The sequence below is a fragment of the Erpetoichthys calabaricus genome, chromosome 17, assembly GCF_900747795.2.
Source record: "Erpetoichthys calabaricus chromosome 17, fErpCal1.3, whole genome shotgun sequence".
NCBI classification, from domain to species: Eukaryota; Metazoa; Chordata; class Cladistia; order Polypteriformes; family Polypteridae; genus Erpetoichthys; species Erpetoichthys calabaricus.
The window spans coordinates 98,080,313-98,102,193 of record NC_041410.2 but is presented as its reverse complement, the minus strand read 5'-3'; the positions used below and the strand labels follow the sequence as shown (position 1 = coordinate 98,102,193).

Below are 21,881 nucleotides of genomic sequence, written 5' to 3'. Positions count from 1 at the left end.
AGACAATCGCTTTATTTTTAGGAGTGCAGAAGACACAAAAGAATAAAATAAATGAAACTTCAAGAACTTTCGGTTTTATTCCCACACATCCCACACGCATACTTTTACTTCGGCGCTTCATGGGCTCAGCCACCTAAATTCTGGACCTGCACCTGCTTGCTGTGCGACTGGAGTTTTGCAGTCAGCAGTGCTGAGTCTGCAGGTTCTCCTCATGTCGTCTCCAGCGCCCCTAAAGATGTGGGCCCCTGCGGTCGCCCGTTGCCTTACGCCCAATGCCGCGGGGATTTGAATCGAAGATGCTGCCCTAACAGACACTGCGCCGGAGTCCATGCCACCCGTCCTCTAATTCAGTTCCGTTCATTCGCGCCGACGCCAAAAGGAACAAAGAGATGAAAGTGACTTTCGAGCTGAGAGACACAAAAGGAACGCCGTTTCCGCCATGTCACGCCCGAGAGGCGGCCCGGCAGACGAGACGAGCTCCCTCGTTTGTTTGTTTCCGTGTGGATTCCACTTTCACTTTTTTTCCATTTTTTTTTTTTTTGCAGACGCACGCTGACTCATCTCTCGTCGAGTCGTCCGGTCTGCACGAGAAACCTGTGCGCCAAGTCAATAAATACGTGTTAAAATACAAGAAAAGACATAAAGTACGATCCTCTTCTATGGAGCTGACCGAAACAAGCAAAGAAAAAAAATATATATATATATATAAAACGACGGGAAATGGGGACACTTGAAATAAATAAACTCTTTAGCGCTTTTCTTTACGGTAGAATAAGGTGCTAAATATGTGACTGGAGGTCTCTTTCATTCCCCTAGAAGGGGCACATCAGGGCCGAATTCCCCCACAGTCCCAAACATTCAGGTGCTGTCGGCCATCGGCTTTCAGTTCTCTTTATCGTGACGGACGCTAAACCTGAAAGACACCGAAGAAGTTTTCTGCCGTCCCCAGGCGGACCAGCTCCTTGTTGTCCACCTTGACGTAGATCTCCTCGTCTGGCTGCAGGTGGAAGACGCCGCCCAGGTAGCTGTTGGCGAGCCACTGTCCGGACGAGTCGATGCAGTAGAACTTCTTCATCAGCATCAGCTCGATTTCTTTTTTATACGAGGGCATTTTCTTATAGATGGCGTGGCTGAAGTACGTGGGCTTCTGTTTGCACGCGATCTCCCCGTAAAAGACTTTGGAGTAGATGTAGTAGAACCCCTCGTGCTTGATCAGCAGACTCCCATTATCTGTATAGTCGACTTCATGGGTGAAGGCTTCTCCAAGTTTGGACTCCCATTTCAGTGGGCCAGCGGTACCGGGGCTGCTGCAGTTACAACCTGGGGGGGTTAAGAAGGAAAACGTTACAACAATAGAAATGATACGACAGTAATGGCCGTCAAAAGCGCCAGAGACAGCCCCGGTGGGATGCTGAGCAATTCTAAACCGAGCAGGAGAGGCACGGCCACGGCTTTGGTTGCCCTGAGAAAAATGAAAATGCACAGCAGTTACTTTAAGTAATTATTGGTACTTGACTCTGTTAGTGACTTCTACTGACGTGATCCCAGTTAGTGAGATGTGTTCATCATAACACAGGATCATGCAGGTCTGCCATTACAATGTTAGGACATGAAACTCTTTTATTCACTTTGAACAAACACAAAATGTCCAAGTTTAGCCAGTCGATGTCACATTACACGACTTCTGGTTTGTCAGACTCGATGACTCCAGTTGCTGATCTTGTCACCTGAGTGTTACGATTGGATTTCTGTTTAGATTTTCTGTGTGTTCTCAAAGGAGAGAATAAGAAGGTCAATGAAAACGAAGGAGAGGTCACATCGGTGTGATGGAAGGGCGTGGCCTGTTATACCGGAAGGACCAGGGCTGTCTTAACGTATGGGCACAATGGGCACTGGCCGGGGGCCCCAGGAGCATAAGGGTCCATGATGTTTCTGATGCCTATGTATGTTTCTGTTTTGCTATCAGCACACGGACCCCGGTGCACTACTTTGCTGGGGGTCCTAAGATGCTGCTAAGATGCTGCCTCCCCCCCCGGAGCACTAGAGGGCAGCCCTCCTGGCTCGCTATGGCTCCACAGATTCCTGCACGGCTTCATGGGAGTTGGAGTTCAGGTCAGCCCTGTTGCGTTCCGTGGGGGCCACCAGGGGGAGCTGCAGAACACTACATTGGGCCTGATTCCCGATCCGGCTAACGAGCCCCCTGGAGCACTCCCAGGAACAGCATAAAGGGAGCCGCCTCACTTCACTTGGGAAGCCAGTAGAGGCGGGAAGGAGAGGAAGAAGAAAGAGAAAAGGAAGGAAAAGAAAAGAAAGTGCCGTGTGCTGCTTAAGGTACGAAAGGCAAGCGTTTCCCGTTGAAAATGAAGCCTGTGTGTTGCAAAGACTTGTCTGTGTCGGGGGTTTGGGTGGGTGCTGCGCCCCCTGGTGGACACACCGGAAAAGGAAAAGAATCGACCGACAAAACCTGCAATGCAACGACCAAACTTCAAAGCCTCATTTCAAGCAGGGAGCCGCACAGTCGTCAGCCACGTTTGGTCGTTTGGGGTCTCAATACTCTTAATGAGGTCCCAGTGCATGATGGGTGCCACAAGGCTCTCAGAATGGTGGCCACCAGTTACCAAAACAAAATGGCGGCAAAGATAACGTTGTTAAATTCACGATTATAAAATAAAGTCCCCAAATAATACAAACGGATGGTCCGGGTAAGCAAACCTCCGAATAGACGTAAAGATGAATTTTTTAAGTGTAAGGAATACGCTTGAGATAAAAAAAAACCTTTAATCACAACACAACCGATTTGTTTGATGTGTCACTTGTTTGGGGGGGTTCTGAAGGCGCAGATGACTTTTCTCACAGTAAGTTTTCATTCTGTCGTCTCCATGACAAGTTATTGGGTGCATTTTGGCTGCCATCTTGCATTTTAAAAGCATTTGTTTCCATCCATCCATCCATCCATTTTCCAACCCGCTGAATCCAAACACAGGGTCATGGGGGTCTTCTGGAGCCAATCCCAGCCAACACAGGGCACAAGGCAGGAACCAATCCCGGGCAGGGTGCCAACCCACCGCAGGACACACACAAACACACCCACACACCAAGCACACACCAGGGCCAATTTAGAATCACCAATCCACCTAACCAGCATGTCTTTGGACTGTGGGAGGAAACCCACGCAGACACGGGGAGAACATGCAAACTCCACGCAGGGAGGACCCGGGAAGCAAACCCAGGTCCCCGATCTCCCAACTGCGGGGCAGCAGCGCTACCCACTGCGCCACCATGCCACCCAGCATTTGTTTCTAGAGCACATTTTCATACTAAGCACTTTACAAGATGTTGCTTTGGCCTCCCGTCGTTAGGACTGTGCCGAGGGGCGGGGGCGTGTCCTCAGAGGTCGTGACCCGCGGGTAGTTAACGCGACGGGTTAAAAGGTCGGCTAAGAGTCACTTCCTCCTCCAAGTTGCGGATTCAAAACCCTTTTCTGCGTCCTTTGCTTCAGACTTTTCTCGTTTGATTTCTGGTGCTACTGACCTTTTGGCCACGTTTTGTGTCTCCCGTCTTGGCGGTGGTGTCTCTCGGTCTCCAGGCTTTGAATCAAAGAATCAAAACTGATCTGATGAGAGATCATCGCTGAACATTTTGGTTTAAAGTACCTCAGGAGGCCGGGTGAGTGAGAACGTGTGTGGCACCTGGAATGGAAACGGGATAAGCGTACAGAAAAGCTGACGACACCCCGGAGGACCTTCAGGCTCCGCACTAAGAGGACTAACCGCTGGGCTACCCAGCATACCTGACCTACAGCACGTGAGCAGCCCTGTTTAGGTACAGACTAACAAATCAAATAGGAAACTGTCAGGACCTCCTCCTCTTCCTCTTCTCCTTCTTCGTGCTGTGAGCTCAGCGGACGTTTCTTGTTCCCTGCTCAGAATGCGTGTTAGTCGTTCCGATTGGAGGCAACAAGGCAGACAGAACAGTAAAATGGCATTTCAAACGAACCTCCGCACATTGCTTAGGATGATGACACCGTGTCCCTAGTTGCTCAGAATGAGAGTCGGCACTGGCAGGATGCCGTTTCAAGGCGGGTGGTGGTGGTGGGGGGGGGAGTCCTCCTGCTAACGTGCTTCACGCATTTATAAGAAGTGGATTTGTTTCCCTTTCACAACCAGGGTAGGCCTCACATCTGAGACGACTGTGACGGTGGCCTCCATGCTAAGTGCACTCAAAAAAAGAGCATCACGTTCAGCAGCAGCGGAGCCCACTCAGCCGGGCCTCGTGTGAAATCTGAAGGAGGCGGGGGCCTTTTCCCTTCCATGGTGGTATTAACTTCTCATTTAAATATACAGTCTTGCAGGACGGCCTGCACACAGTGGGGAAATTGAAAAGATGTGTTTGAGTTTCTGTTGTGGGTGATACAGTTAACGCCAACCTCAGAGACTGTGATATGATGAGGCCGAGTAAGCAGACTGCGGCCTGGCATTTCAATTTAGTCAGCTCCTCCGTTGATTCCAAAGAGAGTCAAAAGAGAACGATAGAACGTGACAAAAAGAAAACTCGGCGTGCCTGCCATCCGAGCCGTGTAATCTGCAATGAAGTGCGGGGTACGCCTCCAAAATGGGCGAGCTGGGAAAGGAACAAATGACCAGCCGTATCTGATAACAACGCTGACATATAAGGCAAAGGGTGGCAGAGGTCACTGCTCCGCCAACGGAGCGCAGCCATGGAGGTCTGCAGGTAGACTCTGTTGAGAAGCCATCTTGTTGTGGGGCCATCGCCGTGACGCACCAATGGTTGCTTCCTGAAGTTATGTGGTTGACGTCACCAAGACATTACTGCAAGAACTGGCACGGCGGACGTGTGTGGATATCAAGGAAAAAATGATCTTGGTGTTTGTGTTCGGCTATGTCTGCACCGCTATGTTTTCATTTAAAAATGGTGCTTGTGAATAAAAATGATATCCTTCCGTATTAGTGTTTTCATACTGTTTGTGAAAGAATCTCCGTCCAAACTAAAACTACCAAAAACACGTATGACATGGGTGTTTACCTACACTGGGCACACACACATCGGCGGACGCTGTAGTGACACTGGGTAGGAAGCGGGATCCAGTTAGGGGAGGGATAGACAATAGGCAGGATTCAATCAGGAAGAGCTGCATAATAAGTAAGACCCAATCAGGGGAGGGCTACGTAATGAGCAAGAGCCAATCAGGAAGAGCTGCATAACGAGCAATACCCAATCAGGGGAGCACTACACTAAGCAGGACCCAATCAGGAAGAGCTGCATAATGAGCAAGACCCAATCAGGAAAAGCTGCATAATGAGCAAGACCCAATCAGGGGAGGGCTACATAATGAGCAAGACCCAATCAGGAAGAGCTGCATAATGAGCGAGACCCAATCAGGAAGAGCTGCATAATGAGCAAGACCCAATCAGGGGAGGGCTATGTAATGAGCAAGACCCAATCAGGGGAGGGCTACATTAAGCAGGACCCAATCAGGAAGAGCTGCATAATGAGCGAGACCCAATCAGGAAGAGCTGCATAATGAGCAAGACCCAATCAGGGGAGGGCTATGTAATGAGCAAGACCCAATCAGGGGAGGGCTACGTAATGAGCAAGACCCAATCAGGGGAGCAGCACTATACTAAGCAGGACCCAATCAGAATAAGCTGCATAATGAGCAAGACCCAATCAAGGGAGGGCTATGTAATGAGCAAGACTCAATCAGGGGAGCACCACACAATAAGCAGGACCCAATCAGGAAGAGCTACATAATGAGCAAGACCCTATCAGGGGAGGGATACGTAATGAGCAAGACCCAATCAGGAAGAGCTGCATAATGAGCAAGACCCTATCAGGGGAGGGCTACGTAATGAGCAGGATCCAATCAGAGTGCGATTACAGTCAGCACTTTCCAAATTCTCTGTCTGTTTAGGGTTAAAAACGCCAGGTTTGTGTGGGCAAAAAATAGAGAATCAAGTCCACTGTATGTTTTCTAAATGAAAAAGTAGTAATGCGGACGTATGCTTAGTTGTACTATTAAGACTTCCCGACTGTGACTTTTGCTTTGATTTCCGTGACTCCGATTTCCAGGGTTTACATAAACGTACAGCTATTGACGCTTGACCAGACCGACCCTTCGTTTCGACTTTCTGCTCATTTGTGTTTCCTCTCCTGGTCGCCACTTTAAAATCCGTAGCCTTTACTGTACAAGTCTAACAGCAGGGGGTGAAGCCCACCCCAGCCACACTGGAGGTCAGGCAGGAAACAGCCCTGAACTGGACACTCACTTACACCCCAAAAACACACACCCTAACCTAACCTGCGTGTCTTTGGGGGTGTACGTCCTGCCCACGACGCAGCTTACTGTTCAGTTCTTTATTGATCTAAATGTAATTTTCCATTTTGGTGGCTTCAGGAACAGGGGGACTTCAGAGGCTCAAACCCCCTGAATTTCTGTGCCAAGCTCCTGATCTTTTTCTCTATCACATCCAGTAACTGATCAATAGCAGCAAGCCTCCTGCCTCTCTCTCAGTCACATACGATATGCCACACGCGTATACAGTAGTCTCATATCAAAGATACACCAAACACAGGGCCGGTGCCAGCATTAAGGCGAATTAGGCATCAGTGTAGGGTGTACATCATAATTGGGGGGCCTACAGGTTAGCCACTGTACATTAACACTAAGAAGCTTGGCCTAGGAGTAAAACTGTTCAATGCTTAGCCCCCAAACACCCCCCCACTACCCCACCCAAGAATACTGGGCAACTACTAAATGAAAGAGACAACCAGGAACAGGGGTTGAGGATTTTGAAGGGTGATTGCCTGACAAAGGCAGGGTGGGGGGCATGGGGTTGTGGTCGGCTTGGGGTATCAAGTGTGTCATTCACAGATAATAGGTCGAAGTGCAGGGTGGGCATTGAGGCTCTTACAATTCAGCCCTTCCTTAACGACGCCACTGCCCCGTTCCACTCCATATTAAAGTACTCTTCTTGTTCCCGGTGATTTTTGGAAGACCCCGTGCACTGTCGGTGGTTTCGGGTGCGACCTATGGTGTGATAGCAGCGACGTTCTCACGACAACTTGAATGTTGTTAGTAATGTCCACGTCCTCCAAACTCCGATCTCTGCCCACCACTGACTGCACTTCTGCTCGGACATGGCGTTCTTCCTTTTTTAAATGTTCTTTCCGTTGTAGACGCTGCCTGAAGAGTTCAGTTTGGGCTGAAAACCCGTTTATAAGTGGGCTCCATTAATCACGTGTGTCCGTTCACAGCGCGTCTTGAAGTTCAGTCATCAGGGCGTTCTGTTCACGCGTGCGGGGGCTCGTGACAACGAGGGGCTTTTCCCCGAATCCACAGCAGTCCGATAACAAAACCACCTCAAAGCACAAAGAGTCAGAAGTACTGTGCAGCTTTCATCGAGCCGGTGACCGCGCGCTGCATCCTTAAACTCTCCATTAAGGAGATAAATCACCCGGGCGCCTGTGGGGGTCCTCATCCGGGCTCGAGTCAGAAGACATCCGGTGACCTCAGTAACCCCGCAGCCGCAGGAGCGACGAAGCACCCGGCCGCGAGAAAGGGACGTGGTGGAAACAAACGGCAGTGAAGACGAGCCTGGGCTGCTGACGGGGCAGGCGGAGATGGAGCGGCGCCGGCCTCCGCCTCGACAGCCCCTTCGGTGGCACACGAGCCCACTGCTCATTTCCACTCTTTGAGGTTTTTTTTTCCGAGGGATTTTTACATTTTTTTTTTAATTATTATCATTATTATTTCTCTAAAGATTGCAGAAATTATACGGATGAATATTTTTTGTGAGTTGACGGAACTCGAGTTGAAGCGATTTTATAAACCCCCGCCTTGTCCTAATTAGGTCAAGTTTTATACAACACGAAACTTTGGTTTTATTCCGTGCCGTAGGCAGCAGAGCTCGTCGGGGTCTCACAGGCGCCTGTCTAATGGCGAGGAGGGAATCTTCAGCTCGGAGGTTTCGTGTAGCGCTTTCATAAGGTGGGGGGCCTTCAGATGAACTGAGCACTCACCCCGGGACACCTTGAGCTTTTCGCAGAGACCGAATCTCCAAGATTGTGATTTTATATAGTGCCTTTCCATTGGCCAGGTGCGAATCTCCCGCAGTGTTGTTTTATTTAGAGCTTTTTATAAAGTGGGGGCCGTTTCTGTTCAGCTTTGCACCTGCTCTGCAGTCTGCCCGGGATGACTTAAAATGGGCACAGTTGGGGGTTAACTGACTGACTCTGGGACACTTTGAGCTTTTAGAAGATTTTCATTTTATATATATAGTGCCTTTACATGACATAGACCATTTTAGACTTACACCCAGACGGTCTCCATATTCATGAAAATGAATCACAGGTGGATTAAATGACTCCCAAAAGGTCTCCCTTTGAGTCATCTGGGACATTAAACCTCCAGCATTGTGACTGTATATAGCGCCTTTTCATAGTGATGGCCATGCTGAGGAGTTTCACAAACACAACACACTTGTCCTCACATACGACAAACTGGTGAACACTTGAGTTAAGTGACTCACGTAGGGTTGAAGTGTGTGTATGCTATATAGTGCCTTTCCATAGTGACGGCCATGCTAAGGAGTTTACCACATACTGTCCATCTCTCTCAGTGTCGCTCATACTGGACACCACGAAGACCGAGTGCCTTCCTCAGGGTCACACTATGAGTTTTTGGTAGAGACTGAATCTCTAACATTGTGACTTTATATTGTGCCTTTCCATGAGAAAGGACATTCTAAAGAGCTTTACATATACAAGACAATTATCTCTGTATTTTTAAAACTGACATAACTAATTGATATCTTGTTAAATTTTATGGGGGGGGGGGGTGTTAACCTGCAGCATTGTGCCTTTCCAAAGTGACATCCATGCTAAGGAGTTTTCCACATACTGTGTAACTTATACTGGACACCGTAAAGGCTGAGTGACTTCTTCAGGGTCACACTGTGAGTTTTTGGTAGAGATTGAATCTCCAGCATTTTGATTTTATACAGTGAAGGTCATGCTAAGGAGTTTTATTTATACAATGCAATTATCTCTGTATTTTCTAAGCCGACATATTTGAATATACTGTGTTGGTTATGGGGAGTTGTGATTTTATTTCGTGCCTTTCCATAGTGAAGGCCATGCTAAGGAGTTTTCCACATATTGTACAACATTGAGCAGAGTAAAGGCCCAGCTGTCCCTTTATTCATTAAACTGGAGTAACGATGGGTCCCTCGGGGTCACACTGTCAGTCAAGAGGGGGAAATTAAACCTTCAACATTGCTATTCTATATAGTGCCTTTTTTATATCTAAAGAGTTTTCCACTTACTGTTTAAACTGGACACTCTAGTAAAGGTGGAGTGGCTTCCTCAGGGTCACACTCTGTGCTTTGGCCGAGGACTAAACCTCCAAGCCTGTGCTTTTATGTGCTTTCTAAGGTGACGGCCATCGTGGGGAACTTTACACAAATTGCACAAACGCAGCCATCGCCATTTTCTGTGAAACTGGGACTGAGAATCAGATGAACTGACACGCCAAAGAGTGCCGAGTGAGTCAAAAGCAGTGACACTGAGTGGGTAACCTTTTGATTTTCTGTCTGCTACCAAAGCCAAAGTGCGTGGCCCAGCGTTGCAGTGTGGCGTTGCGGTGACACAGACGAGCTGAAGAGCGGATAGTCAGTGACCACAGCTGAGTCAACATGAGCGGCCCACCTCAGTGGACCGTCAAGGACGACTCTCAGCCTCTGCCTCCTTCTCGCCCTGCTAGCACTTCACATTGTGTTTCTCGTGTTTTGGCTATGAAAGGCGCTATACTCGGCAAGCTGACCGATTGAGTCTAATTGTACAGTCCTTCATTGAGGAGACACAAGCACTCACCTGTGAGGTGCGCCGAGGCCTTTCCCTTGCCGTCAACGTCTTTTTGTTCACCAAGAAAAAAAGCAAAGAAAACAGAGCCGTTAGTCACAAAGAAAGGGGAAAGCTGACATTTAGATATGTGCAGTGATCTGAATAAAAGAAAATAATACCTCGTCCATTAACAGCATTGACTTCAGTGCCACGGGCTCCTGTGTGAGAGGCAGACAGACGTCATCAGGCAGGCATAGATTATAATCCAACAATTATGATAATAATAATAATAACAATAATAATCCTCAAAACTAAAAAAGTTCAATAAAATTAAACGAACAGAACGGCAGCATGCATTACTAAAGGCTGACGTCCTCCAAACTATAATCGCCTCCCAAACGGGCTCACATTAAAACTTGGCGTTCAGTGCCAGTCGAAGCCCAAATGGATCACTAGCCGGGTGGGGATCGGAAAACGGCACCCATCGGTGTCCGTAGCGCACTTTCAGTATCATTACACTTCGAGTCCCCCTTGGTGTTCAGAGCGCGTGCCCCTTCAGTTACACAAATGGCGCCCGTCCCTGTCCAGAACTTTCCTGGAGCACGTCATCTGATGGATTGACCCGCTCTGCTTACGTTAAAGCTGGTCGGTTATCGTTCTCCGCTGTTCACCGCCGTCTTTGAGATTCGCTCGTTAAGAAAAAGTTCACCGTAGTCCGCCTCTGACTGCACAAACACTGCGAGGTCGTGCATTGACGGGAGAGCGGGATTCCGTTATTTGCATACAAGAATTATGGGTAAATGTGTAAAGCTAAACCTTATACTTTAATTTCATTGAATTTTATCCTTATATTAAGTTTAACAATTTGCTTAATTAATTGAAGTAAAAAGCAAATGTTACAGAACTACCAAGGTAAGATTAAAACTATTGTAAAATGATAACTAAAAATGTCACCATCACTGTAAGTATCTGTTTTTCTGGAAGTTTAAATACAGAAATCCAACAGCTTTTATTTATGGTAATTTGATTGTTAAAACGGTTACGTTTTATTTTTTTCTTTACAGAAATATTAAATAGAAAAAGAAAACATAAATAAATATGTAAAGCCTGCTAATTCAGCTCAACTGCTGTGTGTTTTCTAAAAAGTCACCCCACCCAAGCAAATAACAGACGTGACTGTAGGTCATCAAACGCCCCCCTGGACATTCCCAAATTGTAAATTCACTGTTTTGTGTCCAGACCCTCCACACTTCGCTCTCCCCAGTCCTGGCTCCTCTCTCAGGTCTCCATGTTTGTCTGTGATGATGCCACTCCAAGCAAAGGGCATGGCGGTGGCACCACTCACAGCTTCTAGAGCGAGCCCTGGATTGAACGGCCCACTTGCCAATCTGCTGTGTCCATTCCCTTCTAGAATTAGCCTTAAGTGGTGGAGTGTTGGTGTCTGAGGCCACCTCTGCGCCTCTCATTGAGTGTCGTGCCATAGCGCTGGCGCTGATTCATGTGCGTCACCAATCAGCAGTCACATTTCTTCAGCGCCCAGTGATAAATCCCCGTTCTAATAACTCGAGTGGGTTACGCCTGAGATGGAAGGTCAAAATTGAACAGGACCAGGACTCGAAAGAAAAGCTGTGATCAGGAATGTTCAAGATGAAAACTTTGGGTTGTGGCTCATCAAGATCCACCAAACCAAAATGAATATCCCGAATACTTGGAGTGTCTCCACACTAATACACACGGTAACATTTTATTATTTATCCATAAGCATGGAAGGTTAGCGATATTGTGCCTCCATCTTAAATAGTGAGGTCGTGTGTCATGTGATAGCAACAGTAAACTGTATGGCATTGGCATCATTTCCCTTGACCTTTAAAAGATAGATAGATAGATAGATAGATAGATAGATAGATAGATAGATAGATAGATAGATAGATAGATAGATAGATAGATAGATAGATAGATAGATAGATAGATAGATAGATAGATAATTTATTAATCCCAAGGGGAAATTCACATACTCCAGCAGCACCTTACTGATACAAAAAACAATATTAAATTAAAGATTGATAATAATGCAGGTAAAAACAGACAAAAAATTGTTAAGCTGTCATTTTGGGGGATTTTTGGAGGTGAAAACAATTCAGTGATTTCATCCATCCATCCATTTTCCAACCCGCTGAATCCGAACACAGGGTCACGGGGTTCTGCTGGAGCCAATCCCAGCCAACACAGGGCACAAGGCAGGAACCGATCCCGGGCAGGGTGCCAACCCACCGCAGGGCACACACACTACACACACACACACCAAGCACACACTAGGGCCAATTTAGAATCGCCAATCCACCTAACCTGCAGGTCTTTGGACTGTGGGAGGAAACCCACGCAGACACGGGGAGAACATGCAAACTCCACACAGGGAGGACCAGGGAAGCGAACCCGGGTCTCCTAACTGTGAGGCAGCAGCGCTGTGATTTCATTCATTTTAAAAAATTTTTATTAAAATTTCTTTTTGACTTCTTTCTCCTGCGACGCCATATTGGTTTTGTACAAATACCAGGTTGCTAGGGTTGTTGTGAAGCTGAAGGACTGGAGGTGTGCGTAATGTGAGTTGGCATCATGTACTTGTGAACTGTCGAGTACTCAGGTTACTTCTAAGAGCCTGGTGTGCGGCAGATTTGATGAAGTTGGCCTCTTGGCTTGGACTCGTTTTGGTTTCCTGACTGCGCCTCTCGCCTCTCGTATTGGCTGATAAACTGTCACCGACTTGCTACGCCCCCTGTGACCCCGATGTCATCTTTACATTTTGGGCTCTGCTTGACGTTCCCATTTTCTTAACTTGCTTCTCTGACTTCATCTCCTGAGTTGTAATCTAAAGCCGTCTCTGACTGTTTCTTTCTGTGCGGTCATTACAGATGCCCACTGTGACAAAACCAGACCATCCAAAATGGTGGCAAAAAATTTACAAAAATGGCAAAGGAAAATGACAATAAAGTCATATCATGTAAAAAAAATGGACTGTAGAACTGAATCTTCTAAAACACCCAAATCATTACAATGCTCCTCTATCAGACACTCCTCGGTGGTTGGCTGCTGAGCAGGAAATAGCTGGGCAGCCTTAAGATAATGGGCATCTGGGCATCTGGGCAGTGACAGCCTCTTTATGTTGAATACATTTAGAGGTGTCAGCTTCTAGAATTAGTCAGCTGTTTGCCTTTTTGAGGATGAGAGAAACCCACCTGCACCTGAGGACAATTAGGTGTTACCAGCAGATCTGAATGGCACAGGAACAAATGGCATGGGTGGGCTGGCATCCCAGATGGGATTATGACACTGCTTTTCTTGGTCAGGAGGCCAATATAATAAAAGGACAGTGGGAGACTGCCCCCTTCCCCAACCCCCTTGTGCCATGTCCTTCCCCAGTATGCTGGGTGGCACAGTCCTCCTGGCAGAGCTCCTGCTTGACTGGGTGGGACTTGTAGTTCTCACCCACAGCCCTGCTGGTGTCTTTGGGTGCTGCCCAAGGGAACTGCCAGGAAGCTCCCCCATCATGCGGAGGTTCAGGTCATCCAACATACAACACTGATGAGCCAGAAGTCGGCCTGGTCCGGGTTACGAAGGATCCTTAGCTGGGCAAGTCGGAGTTGAGAGCAACTGGAGAGGAGGAGAAGGGCACAATGAAGGGGTAAAGGGCACGAGGGGTCTGTGTGTCTGTCATGCTTACAGCACCTGTCTGGGCTCTTTGGAGAAATAAAGGATCGTCATTCAGACTGGAATTGCATCTTCTGAATTGGGTCTGAGGTTTGGGGGGTGAGACGTCCTCTGCAGTTCACAGCAAGTGCCTCACGGAAGTTTGAAATTTAGGGAACAGATGGAGATGATGGAATACGGGCTTATAATCAGAAATCACTGGCATACAGGAAATAAATTATAATGAGAATAATCATTAAAATTAATAAGGATAATCATTTCATTTCAAAGACTCTGGCACTTTTAATGTTACAACAACAACAATAATCATAATAATAATGTCATGTTAAAGACTTGGGCACTTTTAAGGTCACTACAGCCACAGCAATAATAATTATAATGGTAATAATAATGAGAGTAACATAAATTGCTGAGGAAGACTTCAGCCTCACCCTTCACACCCTCCTATTACTATCATTAGTATGTCATTGTCACTACGAGGCTAAGGACTGGAACAAAATATGATGTGACCCACCTCCAGTCTGCTGTTGAGCGCTGTTGCCTGCAGGGTCCTGTAACATGCAAAGAAAAAAAAGAAAGAAAGACACTAATTAGGTGACATTTACTTGCTGAGTGCGTCCCACATCTGCTTTAACACTGACCACCGCACAGGAAGAGAAGCTGTTTTGAACCGGTGCTGCCAAGAGCAGAGCCAACGGCCTGGTGGTTACAAACCACTCAAAAAGGCCAAGCTGGGCGACTGAGAACTGATAACTAGAGCAGCAGCACAGGACTTCCGCTTTCAGACCTCAGAGATGTCCCACTTAGAAGGTACAGGCGTCTCTTGGACAAGGAAACATCATGACACCGGACATCACAGGTCTGAGAGAATTAGGGAATGGAAAGATGAATACACTGGTAAGAGGTGTGTCATCACACACTTCACAATTTCTAATAATATACTCCTGTATGTTCATATATGTATTAGTAATTAAATAAATAAAGAAGACACTCACCGCAAAGACAGACAGATAGATAGATAGATAGATAGATAGATAGATAGATAGATAGATAGATAGATAGATAGATAGATAGATAGATAGATAGATAGATAGATAGATAGATAGATAGATAGATAGATTGTATTTGGTATAGTAGGCAGGAACAGATAGATAGATAGATAGATAGATAGATAGATAGATAGATAGATAGATAGATAGATAGATAGATAGATAGATAGATAGATAGATAGATAGATAGATAGATTGTATTTTGTATAGTAGGCAGGATCAGATAGATAGATAGATAGATAGCGTAGTTGGCAGGATTAGATAGATAGATAGATAGATATCTCACTAAAGTGAGTAGACCCCCCCACATTTTTGTAAATATTTGATTCTATCTTTTCACTGAAGATATGACCCGTTGCTCCAATGTCAAGTAGTCCGTGTACAGCTTGTATCACAGTGTAAATTTGCTGTCCCCTCAAAATAACTCAATACTCAGCCATTAATGTCTAAACCGCTGGCAACAAAAGTGAGTACACCCCTAAGTGAAAAATGTCCAAATTGTGCCCAATTAGCCCTTTTCCCTCCCCGGTGTCATGTGACCCGTTAGTGTTACAGGTCTCAGGTGTGTTACATTTGGTGTTCTCGCTCTCACACTCTCTCATACTGGTCACTGGAAGTTCAACATGGCACCTCATGGCAAGGAACTCTCTGAGGATCTGAAAAAAAGAATTGTTGCTCTACATAAAGATGGCGTAGGCTATAAGAAGATTGGCAACACCCTGAAACTGAGCTGCAGCACGGTGGCCAAGACCATACAGCGGTTTAACAGGACAGGTTCCACTCAGAACAGGCCTCATCATGTCGACCAAAGAAGTTGAGTGCCTGTGCTCAGTGTCATATCCAGAGGTTGTCTTTTGAAAATAGACGTATGAGTGCTGCCAGCATTGCTGCAGAGGTTGAAGGGGTGGGGGGTCAGCCTGGCAGTGCTCAGACCACACTCCCACCGCACACTGCATCAAACTGGTCTGCATGGCTGTCGTCCCAGAAGGAAACCTCTTCTAAAGATGATGCACAAGAAAGCCTGGGAACAATTTGCTGAAGACAAGCAAACTAAGGACATGGATTACTGGAACCATGTCCTGTGGTCTGATGAGACCGAGATAAACTTATTTGATTCAGATGGTATCAAGCGTGTGTGGCGGCAACCAGGTGAGGAGTACAAAGACAAGTGTGTCTTGCCTACAGTCAAGCATGGTGGTGGGAGTGTCATGGTTTGGGGCTGCATGAGTGCTGCTGGCACTGGAGAGCTACAGTTTATTGAGGGCACCATGAATGCCAACATGTACTGTGACCTACTGAAGCCGAGCATGATCCCCTCCCTTCAGAAACTGGGTCATAGGGCAGTATTCAAACATGATAACGACCCGAAACACACCACCAAGACCACCACTACCTTGCTAAAGAAGCTGAGGGTAAAGGTGCTGGACTGGCCAAGCATGTCTCCAGACCTAAACCCTATTGAGCATCTGTGGGAAAGGTGGAGGAGCGCCAGGTCTCTGTAACATCCAGCAGCTCCGTGATGTCATCATGGAGGAGTGGAAGAGGATTCCAGTGGCAACCTATGAAGCTCATGTGAACTCCACGCCCAAGAGAGTTAAGGCAGTGCTGGAAAATAATGGTGGCACACAAAATATCGACACTTTGGGCACAATCTGGACGTTTTTCACTTAGGGGTGTACTCATTTTTTTTGCCAGCGGTTTAGAAATTAATGGCTGTGTGTTGAGTTATTTTGAGGGGACAGCACATTTACACTGTGATAGAAGCTGTACACGGACTACTTTACATTGGATCAAAATGTCATATCTTCAGTGTTGTCCCATGAAAAGATAGAATCAAATATTTACAAAAATATGAGGGGTGTATTCACTTTGGTGAGATACTGTAGATAGCGTAGTTGGCAGGATTAGATAGATAGATAGATAGATAGATAGATAGATAGATAGATAGATAGATAGATAGATAGATAGATAGATAGATAGATAGATAGATAGATAGATAGATATGTACACTATACACACTACACACAGTATATGCAGTATTTAACGTCTATGCCCCTTTCACATACCCTTATGCAGAATAAATATATTTAACTGTGAAAAATGAATTGCACACTAAAAATCAATAACCAAATTAGAATTTCAGACGTGCCCTCCACCCTGCATCTGTTCTGATGAGTCCGTCAGTTTAAAGCCCCCGCTCTTCGCTGTCTTGAGCCCCCTTAGGCTCTTTCTAAAGTCTTGTTGTTTCTTTGTTCTTATTTATGTTATCTGAATGTGTTCATTTGACATATCCGACCCTACCCTTGGTGATGCTCGCCCCCTTTCTGGTTTCTTTAAGTGGGTCAGCTTAACTTCAGATTTTTGTGAAGTGCTCGTGCTGTTGTTGCGCAGCCTCGTTTCCTCCACGGCCCTACATGCCCCCTGGTGTCGAGTTTCAGTGCGTTTTTCACGCATGGATGTCGTTCCCTGCATGGACGGTGCAGTTTCGAGCTGCTGTTGGTGGTCTGACCGACTTAAGCGCCTCACGCTGAACGTTGGCGCCTGCTCGCCTGAGCTGTAAATGAGGTTTAACATCCGCCACCATGCAGGCTCGATACGACGCTGCCTTTCAAACGCTAGGAGGTTGTTATCGGGGGGTTTAAAGGGGCACAGAAGTCTTAGTCCGAGTGAGCCCGCGTCTCCACTTTGCTGAGCTAAACAGGCCATGCCTGTCATATCTAAGGTTTGACCAGAAGGACAATTCACTGACCACCATCAGAGGATCTCGCCCGCTTTTCGAATCACTGAAGCTGTTAGGTGATTAGCTACATTTACTGTTTTGGTGTCTTTAATAATAATAGTAATAATAATTCATTACATTTATATAGCGCTTTTCTCAGTACTCAAAGCGCTATCCACACAGGGAGGAACCGGGAAGCGAACCCACAATCTTCCACAGTCTCCTTACTGCAGTGGCACTACTAACTGCGCCACCTGTGAGTACAATCTTTAGTGCAAGCTTTGCTTCAGATCTGCCACAAGACATCTTTAAATCAGCTATACATCTTCAGTTGAACCTGTTGCAAAAATATTAATAAAACAGTAATACTTTGCCACGATTTAGTTATTAAGCTGGTAAACAAATATGGCTAAGCAGCCAGAGTTCTAATCAAAACCTGACTACCCGGCCGTTATCGAAACAGGCAAGGATCGACCCCCATCACAGTAATATTAGGGAAAAGGGGGCAACCATCACCGTCCATGACAGGGCGCACAAAGTAACAGGACACTTTATTTTACATTTTTGGCAAGTGCCAGAAAGAAGAAACCAGCCCGGTCATTTAGCCGGGCTATGCCATGTCGAGCCCACACCACCCAACCGTGCACTCGAGCCGTTTGGGTTACTTGGTGGCTTTATGGAGGTTATCGCACCAGGACCCCTCTGGCCCTTTTAACAACCCAGCGCTTGCGTGATAGGGGTTTGCCGAGAATACTCGCACATTAGTGGTTTTCCTTTTTATTTTATTTTTCTCTCACACCTTTTTTTTTTACATTTTTAAATTCAAGTGGACACATGTGCAAATCAAAGAGCACTTTCTTCACACATTCACCCACACCTGGTGATACCTGCCAGGTTAGAATCGTCAGAGATACACGAAGAGAATGGCGTAAGCAACTTGGAGGAACACCATAAAGGGCCGGACCGGGCTGAAATTGGGATCCCTGGTCCTTGGAACTCTAAAACGGCAGTCTACCTTTGTATAATAACTTGCTACTACTACTACTATTACTACGAATTCAGATCCACACCCTTTAAAAAATCCAGTTTGTGTTCAAACCGCGAGTTAAGAAGAAAGTTCCAGTTGAAACGTTAGTCTGCGTTGATCCGGCTGACAAAGTCAATGTTCACCCGCGACAAAATGACTCACAAATGTGAAATACTGTAAGGACCAAGACAGGGAGACGTGGGTGCAGCCGCAATTAACCTTCCCCTTTGAGTTTCGGTTTTCGACACTTTAGTGGAAGCAATCATTTCATGACTCGGGCATTTTTCAGGGTTTTTATCATCACGGGACAATTCCGTTAAAAAGAACGGGCTTCAGCCCGAGCGCGCGTTTGTGCGACGGAGACTGCGCGTAGCTGTGAGCGCGCGCGTGCTCGCAGGTGCCCCCTTTTGTGTATTATGAACGCGCCATATTACGGGTCTGCGGTTTTTCGGACGGGTTTCAAGCCTTGATGCTCTGTATGTGTGGGCGCGTGTGGGCGGGTTAGCTAAAAGTATGTGGGACAAATTTTGAGAGAAAGAGAAAAAAAAGTCCCACAAAGATTGTAAAAGCAGACTTGTCAATAATGAGGGAGTGCCCCGGTTTGGATTCCTTTAAGTATTTTAAAATAGCCAAATTGACTCCTTCACTGCTTGAAAGTTCTAGGCAGTTATGAATGAGTTGATGCCAAATTCATTCAGAGCAATCTACACGAACATGTCTTCAGAATTTAGTGTGTGTGTATTGTGTGTGCTTGCAGAGCGCTATTGTCCACTAGCACCTGAATCTCTGAAGAGACATCTATTAGTGTATGCGAATGAGATGGTGTGTGTGTGTGTTTGTAGGTCTAAACATTGAAATGCTCACTAATGTTGGCGGGTGGCGCAGTGGTTAGCGCTTTTTGCCTGGCAGTATTCTGCGTTAGAAGCCGCTGCCTAGGAGGCTTCTGCGCGGTTCTCTTGGCGTTTGTGTGGTACTCGAGTCTTCTTGCAGAGTCCCAACGCCTAACTGGTGACTCTAAAGAGGTCGAAATGGTGCCCACCTGATACAGGCGGGCCACGTAAACCTCACTGGACTATTGTAAGGGAGTGTATTTGAATAAAGGTCTTAACCGTTTTACAGCCCTTACTGTTTGGGTTGAACTCTAGCTAGCTCACCCTCACGGCTTTGAGTGTGTTGATTGTTTTAGTTGATAATTATGTACAATCACACCTTTAAAAGATATTCATCAAAGTTCATTCAACCTGTGTGATTTTTGGGTTGTGGGCGCTGAAAAGCTCACACAACTGCGCCTGTCTCTGTCGTTGCTTATTTACTGCTTGGACCCTTTTCGTGTATTCTGGTGCAGGCAGTGAAGTGAAATAATAATAATAATAATAATAATAATAATAATAATAATAATAATAATAATAATAATAATAATAATAATAATAATAGCGGGTGAGGCTTTGGCCTTCAAGCCACGAGGCTCTGGGCTTAAATCCCACTACTACCACTGTGTGACTGACTGTGCTCCAATTTGGAAAACAAAGAAATGTATAATAAAAGTCGCCTTGGATAAAGGTGTCAGCCACATGATGTGTCATCAATTTAAAAGAAAAGGGAAAAAGTACAGAAGATTGTGATTTCATTTTGAAACTACTTTCTTTAAAATCATAAATATAAAAGTTAATGCGCCCCGTTTTCGTTCTTATATTAGACTGCTTTTTAAACCTCGCGCGATGCAGTAAAGTGAGCTGATCCTCCACGTTTTAATTCTTGCCACCCGTACTTCTATCCGTCCATTTTCTATGCCGCGTATCCGGATCGGAGCCGTGGTCAATCGAGCCAATGCAGGCACCAGCCGTGGACGGGACGGCCGCTAGTTCATTGCTGAGTGAAGACACTAAAGTCATTTTTATATCCGATGCTGATGCTGATTTTCATTTTCGGTCCTGGTTTTTAAACCTTTTTACGCGTTTTTCCGTGTGTTAATATTGTGAATATTTTCGATATTTTTATCGCTAGTATCGGGTGCAGGAGAAGGATGAACAGATAATCAAATGTGCTGCGCGAGAACGGATATTTTTTTTTTATTTAAGTTTCTTCAGATTTCTAGCTCAATTTCTACAACCCAATCGCTACCCTCTTTCGCCCCGTGCCCAATCTAGCTGGCACCAGCCCCGTTGCATCGCTACTGCTTGCCATTGTACTTACTTACCGAGTCCTCTTTGGTCCGATAGGTGAACAGATAGTACCCTTCGATCGCCAGTCCGGAGAAAGCAAGGATGACCAGCACGTAGAGCACCAGCAGGTGAGTGTTGACCTTATGCGCCCTGCGCCGATCTGGCGGAAAGGACACGGGGTTCACCTTGCCGTCCACCACAAATACGGATGGGTACACATTAGGATCCGACATTTTTGGCAGTTTGAAAATTCAGCAAAAATCAAGCAGTAGAAAATATCAAAAATAGCTAATAACGGTGATGCAGAAAGTTGGAATGAAGTCCATAAAAGTGAGGCGTGGGTCAGGCAGTGCGCCCCTTTACTGTGTGAAGACGAAGTGAAGAAGAAGCCCTCGTGATCACAGAGTGTCACTTAAAGAGCCATCCCGTGATGCGCTGCACCGCGACACAAAACGCAGCAAGTCTCCGGCGATACGGCTGACCACCATCACTTCCTGTCACCTCCACACGACCAAAAATAAAGAGTGAAGCTGACACGTATAGCGAATAACCCTTAATGTGCGCCTTTTGCAGACCTGACAGCGACAGGAACGACGCTTCCAGGAAGCCAGCGACTCCAGATAAAATCTGCAAGAAGCAAAAAAGTGAAAATGAACTGGCAATGATAAGAGGACGGATGGAGGAGTCCACTGCCATCTAATCACAGAAGTAATACACGTGGCGGGGAGAGTTTTGATCAGTTTTATATCTGATTAATCACAGGCACTTCATGGTCGCTATAACATATGGCTTCAAGAAACGAATGGACGTAAGTGACTGAGTAACCAGAAGGGCATAGAGGGGTCGTTTCAGCCATCTCCTTGCATGTCTGCTATTCCATCCACATCAATGGAAGGGTAGGGCCTTCCCCTTCTAAGTTTCCTCCAAGGGACTTAATGTCGCTTGTCAAGAGGAGTGTGCCCTTCAGTCTATTGAGCCAAGGAGATGTTAAATTAGCACCTGGTCATTCATTCATTCTTTTAATGTAGGAGATCATTTGCTGGGTGGCACCCTAGTTAGTGCTGCTACCTTGCGTATCCCACTCGGTTTGACACCCACACCTGGATGTTGTCGGAACTTCCATGTTCTCCAGCTGAGGCTTTTCCTTTGGGTACTCTGGGTTTTTCAAATCTCTGCCCCAAAGATGTGCAGATTATGCTAACTGGTTATTTTAAAGTGGCCCAAAGGCACATCAGGGCGCTGCCCTACCCTGTGCCCAGTGCTAACAAGGCAGGTTTCATCTGCCTGAAAATATCAATCAGATTAAGCAGATTTCAGAAGCTCACAGTTTGTATAGTAACAAAGTAGAAATATTTTGT

General features: G+C 46.2%; 1 protein-coding gene across 1 annotated transcript; it reads right to left on the bottom strand.

Moving 5' to 3' along the window:
* Positions 1-259: 259 nt before the first annotated feature.
* tnfsf14 (TNF superfamily member 14) lies at positions 260-21,011 on the bottom strand. Its single transcript, XM_051920292.1, has 4 exons — positions 20,559-21,011; positions 14,044-14,117; positions 9,892-10,019; positions 260-1,320 (listed from the first exon to the last, which is right to left on the bottom strand). The coding sequence occupies exons 1-4, from the start codon at positions 20,754-20,756 to the stop codon at positions 908-910; spliced, it is 813 nt and encodes a 270-aa protein (XP_051776252.1). The 5' UTR covers positions 20,757-21,011; the 3' UTR covers positions 260-907.
* Positions 21,012-21,881: the final 870 nt, after the last annotated feature.

Coding starts and splice junctions, on each gene's coding strand:
- tnfsf14 (XM_051920292.1), bottom strand. CDS start 20,756: ATGTCGGATCCTAATGTGTACCCATCCGTATTTGTGGTGGACGGCAAG. Junction 10,020..14,043: donor TTGTTCCAGTCCTTAGCCTC/GTAGTGACAATG, acceptor TCTTTTATTCAG/ATCACTGCACATATCTAAAT. Junction 1,321..9,891: donor GGCCTCGGCGCACCTCACAG/GTGAGTGCTTGT, acceptor TAACCCCCCCAG/GTTGTAACTGCAGCAGCCCC.